The following is a 12,659-nucleotide window of genomic DNA, read 5'->3' as shown; positions in this document are numbered from 1 at the left end:
TATCATTAACTTCTGACATTGCGGGAAAGGGCAATTTTAGGTATCATATTTTCTGAAGTTGCCATTCATTGAGCATTTTCTGTGTGCTAAACACTATCCTAAGCATCTCATATATAGTATCTTATTTGGTCCACATAACAACCCTATGAGGTAAATATCCATGGTCCCCATTTTACAAATAAGGAAGCTAAGGCCCAAAAGGGCTAAATAACTCGCCCAAAGATAACTTAGCTGATAAGTTTTTGAGCCAAGATTTAACCTCAAATCTGTTGGACCCTAGTGCTTATGCATTCATCTAGTGTGCCATGCTACCTTTGTCTTGTTAATGTGGATATATCCTAAATGCATTTAGCTGCTGAATTTCCAAAATATTTATTTTATTTTGTGTGAATGTATGTTAAATAAACATAGACATATCTTAAATAACTCAGGTTGTCCTCTTTGTACTTTTCAATGTAAGGAAACCAAGTCACAATATAATTAGCCATTTTTAATTTTTTTTAACCACATGAAACTCTTTACCCTTTAGGCTAACTTCTGGTTTATAAGGGGCATGGAGAATTAAAAGTTGACAACTAACTACTCTGAATTGACCCCTTTATGAGAACTCTCAGAACTGGGGCTTAATTGGCAAATGCAACACAGCCAATAACGTAACATTAGATAGACTTTCCAGAACATGACAGTTGACCAAAAAAGGTTCCAGCAGTTAGAAAGATACTTCAGAAATGCTAGAGTCTGGCTGAAGAAAATGGGCATCAGTAAAGGCCAGTGGCAAATGGGCTGAAGGTGGGAGTTCCATAGGCTGGTAGAGCACAAATCAGGGTAGTGCAATTGCTTGGCAGTCTTAGGAAAGAGATTATTTATGACAGAGATATATGAAAACAGATCTAGTGGGATTCAGCCATGAGGACTGGGGTTCAGGAGAAAGTCTATCTTATAGGGAGGTGAAGAAAGGGAGACAAGGTGTGAGATACAGAACTGGAGTAAAAGTAAAATTATTATATTTATATTCAACATTTGTACAACATACAGATTTTAAAGGTCTGCCAATCATTAAAATATACTGTATATTGAGCTTCTCCTCCATGCCTTGAACTAAGGATTCAGATTTGACTAAAACGCAGTCCTTGTCATCCCTGAATAAATCACTGTTTAGTAAAGGAGAAAAATGTGTCAACAAATGGCAGTATAGTGTGGTATATGTAATAATAGATAATATCCAAACTACAGATGTAATACAGAGAGGCCATGAAATCTATCTAGGAGTTAGAGAAAGTCACAGAGAGGGATATAAAAGATGAATAGCAATTCCCCATCTAAATGGAAGACAATCAAATTTCAGCATTTCAAGTGTTATAGCCTCTGCACCTAGCCCAGGCTAACATAATGGCCTGTTTAAGGAAATACAAATAAACAAGTGTTAGTGAAGCAAGAAGTCTGAGAGGTAGAGATAGATTGAAGTAGATGATGATAAGACTAGAGAACGTAGGCCAAAAGGATTTTTGTAAGCCATAGTAGGGATCTTGGATTTTTATCCTATTTGAAATGTGGAGTCACTGAAGAATTTTAAGCTCCAAAGTGGCATACACAGAATTTCATTTTTCATATACCTCTCTGAGGGCAGCATGGAGATGGATTACATGGGAGAATCCTAGAGGCCAGGTTATGAAATGTTGCTGTTGTCTAGGGCAGGGGTCCTCAAACTACGGCCCGCGGGCCACATGTGACCCGCCGAAAACATTTGTTTTTTTACTTCAAAATAAGATATGTGCAGTGTGCATAGGAATTTGTTCATAGTTTTTTTTTTTAAACTATAGTCCGGCCCTCCAACGGTCTGAGGGACAGTGAACTGGCCCCCTGTTTAAAAAGTTTGAGGACCCCTGGTAGGGGAAAGGTGGTGCATGCCTGGGCTATGTCTGTAAGAAAGGAACAGGTAGAGTCAAGAACTAGAAGATAAAATCAACAGCATTTGATGATTGATTGCATGCAGAGGGTGCAGGGGAGGGAGAGCTTTTATATACAGACAAGGTAGAGATAAAAGACAAAAAATCTATTAGAGAAACTCAAGTGTTAGGTGGAGGCTCTGTCTGACTTCCATCCTCCTGCTTCCAAGGACTAAGTGTCCCCAGCAATGAAGTATGGTGAGTTTATAGGGTGGAGAGCAAAGCAGATGCCTCAAATATTCTATTTTAAAATATCCATAGTAAAATGACATGTACTAGAAATATGCCCTTAAACCAGGGGTGGGCAAACTTTTTGACTCGAGGGCCACAATGGGTTCTTAAACTGGACTCAGAAGAAGGAGCTGCGGCCGTGTTTCCCGACGTTGCCATGTTAACACTGCTGCTGGTGAAGGAGCAGAGGGGAGACCAAGAGAACCCTCTGCTCTTTCAGCTCCGCGGGCCGGATAGAACAACCGAACGGGCCGGCCCACGGGCCATAGTTTGCCCACGGCTGCCTTAATCTGTGTTCAAGAAAGAGAGAAGCTGTTTTTCTCTCCCTGTGCAACCTTTCAACTCCACATCAAAGCTCAGAAGTTTCTGTTTACTACCCCTCCATCCATTCCCAAAGAATTCCAGTTTTAATAACCTGGTGTAGGAATCTAACTGTACATAGCAGCATGGGAAATAGATTAAATTTTGCAGCCATGGTGCTCTCTATTGCAACTACTAAACTCTGCCATTACAATGCAAAAGCAGCCATAGACAATAGATAAAGGAATGAGAATGGCTGTGTTCTAATAAAACTTTATTTGCAAAATCAGCAGGCTGGATTTGCCCTGGAGGCCATGGCTGTCAACTCACGACCTAATTGATAGCCTTCTGTGTACCTTGGGAAGGAGAGTTGAAGTGGTACAGAAAGACATATGGCCTTTAAAAGAAGCATATATCTTAAAACCCTGAGTGGCTTTCCTTTACCTATAGGATAGAGTGCAAGCTCTCTAGATTGTCAGGGATTCTTTTTTTTTTTTTTTTTTTTTTTTTACCATATTCACCTCTTTCTTTTATATAAGAATAACACATATATACATGACATGACGATTCTGGCAAAACAATTTCAGAGATATTAAAAATATTCTCAAGTTTTAAAGATGGTATGGAATAAGTTTTAACAATATTCCACATGAATGGAAACCCCTGATTTAATTCCATAACTTTCATGCCAGAAGCATGGTTGGTTTTACTTTTTTTAAACAGATCTTGGTATCATATACATTGGCTTATTAATAATTAAGGCATTTTGTTTACACAGTATCTCAGTGTGGACAAAAAAACTTTTTGTATTGATTATTTGCTATGATGTTTAAAACTTTTAAAGTCTTTCTAAGTAAGAAAATAGCTGCACAGATTTGAGTGTTTTCTCATAAAACACAATCTTTAAAATAATGATGATTGGTCTTTGCTTTTCCTAGTAATAAGTTTTGTCTTATTTTTCACATAGTATAAAGTATATTCTTATGAAGGGTTGCATTAAGATCCAGTAGTTCTTCAACAATGTTGCCAAGTAACCATATGAATCCCAAATTCAGCAAAGGTGAACAATCTTCATAGCGCACTTTCACCTTATTAAAGTTGAAGCTGCTCCTTTCGGATATTTTTCCACTTCAGTGTGAAGTAGATTGTTAGGGTTTCGTTAGTGGTTTCATATGTGGCTTTAGAAGAAAACGGTTTTGATTTCTTCCACAGTTCACAGTTCTCCAATGAGACTTGTTTGGAAATCATATAGTCCAGGGATGTTTTGAATAACCAAATGCTCTTTAGTAGATGAAGTCTTTCAATGCAACTGTAATAAATAAGCATCTACATCCTTAGCTATATTACCAGTATATCCTAGAACCAAAGTAAGATAGTTTTCTTGTTCCCACAATCTGCTTAATTGTTGTTTTAATTAAAATCTGAGTATTTCCATCATTTATAATTTCTGTTTTGGACGACAGTTCTGACCACCACCTTTTTATGACTGCTTGAAGCCAGTTTAAACCAACTATTATATATTCTTCAAATTTGCTTTTAAGTAGTGACTTTACAAGGGGCAACAAGTGTACACAGCAGCCTAGTGAGATGTATTGTTTTTCTCCCTATAAACTATTGGCAAGCTCAGGAAGGCAATCCACCACCACTCCAAGGTCTTCTGTCTTCACCAAATAAGCTACAAGTTCACTTATACTTCTCTTTTTCCAGAAAGTTAAAGCTACATTCAATCTCAAATTCATGCTGAACAAAACTTGTGCCATTGTTTCATGATCCTGAGAAACCTCAGAAAAAAACCCACTATATTTTGATGATGCTCTTTCTGTCTGTGAAGAACCAGAATCACTGGAGTTAAGCAAATATGTTCGACTACCATGGTGTAATTTTTCAGGCGGGTGGCCTGCACAAGCCAGTTCATTTTCTTTATTTGCCATGTCACAGCCCCCACTTCTAGGGGACTGTTTCTTTTTGAAACAAGAATTTGTAAAAAGGATAATGAACTTTCTTTCTGTGGTAGATCACCTTACGTAGTTTATCTGGACTTTTAACAGCGTGTCCAACTGTTCTATTTATGTAAGCAGCCAACTGTTTTGGAGATTTCTTAACCTCCTTCATGTTCTTATTAGTGAAATTAGAGATCCTTTTTCTAGGACGATCAATGGAATGATCCTCAATATTATTATAAAAGTTCTGTTTTTTAACATTGTGGGTTTCAGATGCCATTTCTCTTAAATACCGGCGCCTCATTGTACCGCGGCGCCTCAGTCGAGCCCTGGCGCTGACCAACTGCACCCGGAAGCCTAGAGAGTCCCCTGGCTCCTTGGCCGAGCCCCACTCAGGGCCATTCAAAAGTGGTCGCGCCAGGGATTCTTATCTAACAATTAGCTTTATTCATTTAAATAAAAGTAGGGATATGTTTAGAATAGAGTAGCAATGCTACTTGCCACATTTACTTTCTTATGTGTATTTGTTGTTAATTATGATCACATTTAATTTCTTCTTGTCCTATCCTGCCAGACTAAACTCTGCTTAAATGTTAGCATTTTAAATTATATTATGATGAATAACAATGATAATAGCTACCATATATAGAGGCTTAGTCTTCGCTATTTTATAGACAAAGAAATTAAGGCTCAGAAGTTGTGTAAGCGTTCCCAAATCACATCGCTGCTAAGCGGCAGAGCCAGTAATCATGTACAGATATCTATTCATAGCATATGATCTTAAACATGGTGCTATACTCCTTAAAGCCCAGGGGAAGAAAAATTATACCAGAAAATGAAATAATTGAGCAAACAATGAAATATTTTCTTGATTTGAACAGTGACTTGTTAAAATTATTATATGCTCAATTAGACAATATGGATATCACAAATAGATTCTATTCAAAAATTATGTAAAGGATATTAAGGGAAATTGTATTTGACTGACATGTAGACTGAATGTTCTTAAATTCTCAACTATCAGAACACTTTATAAAGAATCTGATCAGGTACTTATATACTTGAAGGATGGATCTGAATGCATGCATAGAATTAGAGGGAGAGAAGTCATGGAATTCTGAAAGCAGATTTTAGAAGGTCATATATACTGGGTAAAGTTCTATAACTTAGAGATTGTGTAATATTTTTTAACTAGGCCCGGTGCATGAAATTCATGCAAGTGGGGAGGTGTCCCTCAGCCCAGCCTGCACCCTCTCTAATCTGAGACCCCTCGAGGGATGTCCCTCTCACAATCCAGGACTGCTGGCTCCCAACCACTCTCCTGCCTGACCTGCCTGATTGCCTCTAACCGCTTCTGCCTGCCATCCTGATCACCCCCTAACGACTCCCTTGCCAGCCTGATCAATGCCTAACTGCTCCCCTGCAGGCCTGGTCACCCCCAACTACCCTACCCTGCTGGCCTGGTTGTCCCTAACTGCCCTCCCTTGCTGGCCTGGTCACCCCAAACTGACCTTCCCTGCTGGCCTGGTCCCCCCTCTACTGCCCTCCCCTGCAGGCCTGGTCTCCCCCAACTGCCCTCCCCTGCAGGCCTTGGTCCCCACCCAACCGCCCTCCCCTACTGGCCTGGTCACCCCCAACTTCCCTCCTCTGCCAGCTCAGTCACCCCTAACTGCCCTCCCTTGCTGACCTGATTGCCCACAACTTCCCTCCCTGCCGGCCATCTTGTGGCAGCCATCTTGTATCCACGTGGGGGAGGCCATCTTGTGTGTTGGAGTGGTGGTCAGTTTGCATATTACCTCTTTATTAGATAGGATAATGCCAGAAAGGCATATACATTTTAAACTGATGTCCAAAAAGTATTGTGTCCTTTCTTCCCTGGCCAGGCTGAGACCCTCTTCCAGCAAATCTGCCCCAATGAAGACTTCTGTCCACCACCTCCAAATCCTGAAGACATTGTTCTGGATGGAGATAGTTTACAATCAGGGACTTCAGAATCCAGTGTCGTACCAGAGGCTAATTCAGAGACTCCCAAGGAAAGTGCAAACCTGTGGAAACCAGAGGAGCACTCTGAATAACAGATATACACCAAACTATTTGTCCCACTTTGGAAGTTCCTCCAGGCCTCAGAGTCTTCTTGATTGAGCAGCAGCCAATTGTCATGCAGAATTACCAAGAGAAACCAGGTCATAGAAATGCAAAAGGGATTTTCCTTAAAGAGGACATTCTCAGAACACAAAATATTTCTAAAGCACATTGACTCACCTGCTTTAATACACTAAACCTTTAGAGTTGGCAGATTAAAATTATAAATGGATTGGTTCCCAGGAATATAACTTTGGAGATGAAAATTATCATATGCATTGTTAGTAATTCTGTACTTTTGGTACAGATTTTGCTTTGTCACTTGAATCTTTGTTTGGAAGCCACATCTTCAGAATCATCTCACTTATTTCCTTTGATTATTTTAATTATATTTTCTTTAAGGGTGTGAGCATCATGACACAAATGATAAAAGTGTTATAAATTTAATTGAGAAAAACTGAAGTATGAACTGGGAGGAGTCTATGCAATAGAGGTTTGTTTTGTTTTACTGAGAAGTATTAAAATGCTACTGTTAAGGTGTATCTTTTTTAGAGTTTTTCAAATCCTCATATAAGGATATGTTTTTATTGACTTCAGAGAGAGAGAAAGAAACATTGATGCAAGAAACATTGTTAGGTTGCTTCCCGGCTTCCCAAAGGCACCCCGCCTGGAGGTCAAACCTTCAACCTAGGCATGTACCAGGAATCAAAACAGCAACCTTTTTGGCATATGGGATGAAGCTCAACCAACTGAGCAACCCAGCCAGGGCAGTAGAAGTTTTTAACAAAGAAATCATGAGCCCATTACTTGGTGTTTTTAAATGTTAGTAGTGATTTTTTTTAAGAGCATTTTTTAAAATATTTTTTTATTGATTTTTTACAGAGAAGAGGGAGAGGGAATAGAGAGTTAGAAACATTGATGAGAGAGAAACATCGATCAGCTGCCTCCTGCAAACCCCCTACTGGGGATGTGCCCGCAACCAAGGTACATGCCCTTGACCGGAATCGAACCTGGGACCCTTCAGTCCACAAGCCGACGCTCTATCCACTGAGCCAAACCAGTTAGGGAAAGTTAGTAGTAATTTTATATGTGAATCATTTATATACTAGGAAAGCTCAATACTGAAGAAATGGAAAGAGGATTTAGATAGGTTCATTGGTCTTTGGAAATTCTGTAAGTAACTGGAGCACTACCCTAATTGTCTATGGACCTAATTTAGTCCTAGCTACACTACTGATAATATCAGGCAAATTTTTTTAACTTCTAGGCCTCAGTGTCTCCATATCTAAGGTAGAAATAGTAATACCCTGCCTATTCTATGAGAATGATTTTGAAGATAAATGTAGTGCCATCTTTAGAATGGCTTTTCTGGAAGAAAAGTTTCAGAATTTTCCCATTGACTTGGAGATGATTATCAAAAACCTCATGCAGCAAACAGTTATTGACAACAAATAATTGTTTGCTGTCAACTTCCCCAACACAATAGATCTCAATGTTTTTATTGCATTAAGCTTTTAAAATAAACTCTATTTCCTATATTAGTATTTTATAGTCTTACTAGAGGCCCAGTGCATGACATTCGTGCACAGGTAGGGTCCCTAGGCCTGGCCAGCGATCAAGGATGATTGGGGCCTTCTGGCCACTGGCCTGGGCCTGCCTTCCCGTCTGCCAGCTGCTGGCTGCCAGTCGGGGCCTTCCTTTGTTCCATGCCGCCCCCTGGTGGTCAGTGCATGCCATAGCAAGTGATCGAACTCCTGGTCTCCCAATCGAACTCCCAAGGGGACACTTTGCATATTAGCCTTTTATATAGAGAGATTATATATAGATAGATATGTCAGTAAACATAGTAACGTGGAATTTGGGGTTTGACTCTTAATAAGGAAAATACTTAAGGAGGAAAATTCTTCATATTTCTTTTTTGGTAGATAAACCCGAAACCGGCAAGGACTCTGAATAGAGTATAACAATTGATAAATGCTAGTATGCACTTAACATAAAGTGTTAGGGCTGTACCTAGGTAGCAAATCTTAGTTACAGTGACAGTGACTATATTAATTTTTTATACAAATATCAAGCTCTGATTTACTTTTTTGAGCAGTAGTTTGGATTTAACAACTTATTTCAATATATAAATACATGAAATGTTTATTGTTGTTTAGTCCACCCTATACTGCTGACCAGAGGGCCATGATCATAGTAAAGAGCACATAATTCTTAGAGGCTTCGGCTACAGGAGCTCTGACCTCCCCAGATTTCAGGAAAGTGAACTCTGTCAGGTCACAGACTCATGAGAAATGGAAAGAACCAAGGAATGTATCCCTTGCCTTACCTTTCCAACCTCCTAGGTGAATCCAGATGTAAAGAAAACTTCTCCAGCCGCTCAGGCTACTCCTAACTCCTCTACCCATTGTACAACCCTCTCCTATCTCTTTAGTTCCTTCTTTCTCTTCCCTTTTGTAATGCTACACAAATCAGGGACACTGGAATCACATTATAATTTATTTTATTATACAGATTCAGATCTTAAGTCAAATCATGTTTTCTGAATCCCAACTATAGCATGTGCTAAATGCACAATACATATCTATAAGCCTCAAGTATTGGACCTGCTCCTCAATACCAGCAATATAAAAGGTTCCACTATATGAGAGTATGGAGTCTGAATACAATTGCAGTAAGTTGCACTAATTAAGATATTTTACTTTATTATAGTCTTAGAGTTAAGGCCTCTTGAATAGACCATGCAAATTTATGTAAATAGCTAATCAGGGTAGACCAATAATAACTAAAAAAAAAGTTGGTAGCTTTACTATAGCAATCTACTAGTATATGTAGAGCAAGAAGAAGATAGTCTGTGGTTTCCTGGCTAAACCCTTATTTTACCCTACTTCATCCATTAGCCAGCATCAGAATCTTTCTTCCAGTTTATTAATGCTGTTGAAACATTTAAAAGCTCCTGAATATGATTAGTGGTGGTTAAGATATTAAACAACTGTTAAAAACCTTGTGTTAGAGAAACTTAGATATTTTTCTGTTGTCTCAAAATGTAATAGAAATTATTTTCAGTTTTCTTTTCCACTATCTTAATTACTGCAAATAGATATTTGTTCATAGTTTTAAGTTTAAAAAAAAAGAAAATTCTTTTAGTTTTGTTGTAAAACCATAAGCCTGAAGTCAAATGAATAAAATTAATGTGTTGTACATGATGCAGAAATTTCAGTACATAATGTAAAATTTTAAAAATTACTATTATCAATGAATTTTGACTTGTGTGTTTAAAGTATTTAGTTATGCATGCTTCTCATTAACCAAAAAATGATAATACTATTGTTTAGTGATCAATATGAAGTTGGTTACCAACCCTGTGTACTACTATATTTTTGTTGCTATGCCTGTCCAGAAAACATATTTTTCTATAGGAAAGCTAAGTTTCGATTTTCCCTATTTCCTGTGATATTTAGTTATCTCCTGTGATATTTAGTTCCCATAGTAAAATTGCCACATTAATGATTAACCTTACAATGGTAGTTTCTGAGATGGGCAGCCCTTTGTCTAAAATAATTGCTGTGCTAATGATTAACTTCTATCACAGCTATAGTTCCTGAGAAGGCAGCCCTTTGTCTAAAGAATTAAAGACCTCAAAATATTTTGTTGACATTGGATTGCTAAATAGTAGTGATCCTTTAAAGCAGGAATTAAATAAATTTCTTACAAACAAATTACTTGCTACTATTGGTATTGAATAATTTATGTCTCTACTTTCAGTTGTCCTGTTTGCATTTCAAAATGCATGAATACATGATTATTCATAATCTGCACACTGTAACAGTAAGTTTTCAAAGGAAATAAAGAAAAGTGCTTTCAATGCCTTTCAGGTGTGGTATCCTATTTTTTAATATGAAAGTTCTGTATATATGCCAAGACATTAAAGCTTGTCTTGGAAATTATTTATTTGTTATCAGTTTATTAATTATCAAGCTATATACTTGATTTTGTTTCCAGGCATTTGTCAACTATGTCAGGTTTGTGAGAAAGGTAATCAAATGATATATGGGTGTGGTTTATTTAGTGAACTGTTCTAGATGCCAGTATCAGACCTCGTGCTGTTTAAAATCAGTGCTATGAGGCGTGGGCTATCTATGGCTTTACAGTACATTGGTTGCCTACAGACTGTTTTTACTTTTCACTTGGTGTACAAAAATCTGAGATGTTTTTCATACTTACTTGGTGAATGAGAACGTGAAATGTTTTTCTCTATTGTAGTTGAGTCCCTAACAGCTTATTTGCAACAGACAAGAAACTGATGATTTTCTTTTTAATGCAGAAGTCATTCATTGAACTCTGATTTGTTCTTGAATCAAATAATTAGAGTGACATCTGTCAATTCCAAGTAGTCGCTAAAGCTTCTCAGACAGGACATATTCAAAAGATAACAGGACCCTTTCAAAATTTATCTGAGAGATTATTAATAAATCAAGTTTAAGAAAGATAAGGTTAATTGAATTTTCAAACAAGTAGCTGTATTGTCCTTCAAGCACCTTGGAGCTCATACAGTATTCACACTTTTTTAAAACAAGTGCTTTGATATGATTGAATTCTCCTCTTTAATGATGGCTTCTTAAAAAGGCCAGTAAACTGGTTTAACACTTAGCATCCCAGGTCCCTTTTTGAAAGCTACTTCTATTTCCGTTAATACAGTTTAGCTGTAGGGCTGCAATGAGATGCCATTCCCATACAGGTTGCCACATCTGCTCTTTCTGGTGATAATGACTCTCAGGACCATTTGATAGGTAGTCCTTAGAACTTGAACCTTAGTATAGTGTCTTTTAGCTTATCACTGCATGGGGATTTATGCTGGTAACTCCTACTAATGTTAATAGGACTTGCATGTGTAAATCCTATCAGTGAGATAGTTGACCCCTAAAAGAAATGTTCTTTAGAGATGGGCACTTGCTGATCTAGAAGCATTAATGAATTGTTCTATTCATAAATTTCTTGTATGAAAAAGGAAAGCAAAACTGTACCAATTCAGTAGAGGATTTGTTAGCGGAGCTTGAAAAGATGAAATACTAGCTCTTAGTTTTCTATTCCCATTTCTAATATACTAGTATATTAGATATTATCAATCCTTTTCACCTTATTAAAATAGCATTTTCTCTTATTTTTAAAAGCGTAAAACAGTTTTGTCCAGAATTTAATACAAATCATCTTTTAATGTGTAGTACTACCCTAAACACTCTGGAAATATCAAACATTTCAAAGCTATGTAATAATATCCACTCTCCTAACAAACAAGAAAATGCAGGCCAAACCAGAAGACATATTTTTGCTCATCAAGTTGGAAGAATCCAAAGGATCTATAATATCCAGAGTGGTAAAGGTGTAGAGGAAAAGCACTCTCATACATTATGGATGCAGTAAAAGTTTGTTATAGCCATTTTGAAGGGTAATTTGCCAATACCTATCTAAATTTTAAATACAGATGCCCTTTGGTCAAGTAGTTGTAAAAATCTAGGTTATGCACAGTTTTGTACATGTACAAAAAATAAATGATTGCTCACTATAGCATTGAGTTTTATTTTGTTTTTAATTTTGGAAATAACCTAAATGTTTATTAAAAGGAGACTGGCTTAAATATATGCATTTTATAATATAGAATACTCTTCATCTGATAAAATGAGTGAGGTACATCTATGTGTAGTATATGTCCATCACATTTAAAAATCAAGTCACAGAATGATAAGTATATTAACTTATGTAAAAATCAAGATGAAGCTGTGTATTGCATACTTATACTAGTGGCCTGGTGCACAAATTTGTGCACATTGAAAGGAAATTAATTAGAAGAAATATTTTAATATCACTATTCACTCTTTCTCTATAATACAGGTGTCAACCAAATTCACGATCGACAATGACAGATCAAAACACACGCATGTGATTGGCACCAGCAAGAGTTTTATATGCGTGAGTCAACTTAGCCTTTTATCAATATAGAATAAACTTGCTTAATTATACCTGCTTTCTGATATAGCTAAACTTTTTCCAGCCCAGTGAAGCACCCCAACTTCTCTTTCAGGTAATTGTCAGCAACACAGCAGTAAATATAAACATGAAGCAGATTATTATTGTAGATCACACAGGGAGAACAAATGGTAAA

At 37.3% G+C, this 12,659-nt stretch overlaps 1 protein-coding gene and 1 pseudogene across 4 annotated transcripts in view; one reads left to right on the top strand and one right to left on the bottom strand.

Moving 5' to 3' along the window:
* CHM (CHM Rab escort protein) overlaps positions 1-10,368 on the top strand; it is a 260,784-nt gene extending 250,416 nt beyond the window's left edge. For all 4 annotated transcript variants that reach the window (XM_059680347.1, XM_059680349.1, XM_059680348.1 and 1 more), the window contains one exon: positions 6,301-10,368. In XM_059680347.1, the coding sequence (XP_059536330.1) occupies positions 6,301-6,492 (192 nt within the window). In that variant the 3' untranslated portion in view covers positions 6,493-10,368. The remainder of the gene's footprint in view (positions 1-6,300) is intronic.
* LOC132224018 (KATNB1-like protein 1) lies at positions 2,996-4,834 on the bottom strand (annotated as a pseudogene).
* Positions 10,369-12,659: the final 2,291 nt, after the last annotated feature.

Source organism: Myotis daubentonii, chromosome X (genome assembly GCF_963259705.1).
Source record: "Myotis daubentonii chromosome X, mMyoDau2.1, whole genome shotgun sequence".
Lineage (NCBI taxonomy): Eukaryota > Metazoa > Chordata > Mammalia > Chiroptera > Vespertilionidae > Myotis > Myotis daubentonii.
This window is presented reverse-complemented; position numbering and strand designations above follow the sequence as displayed.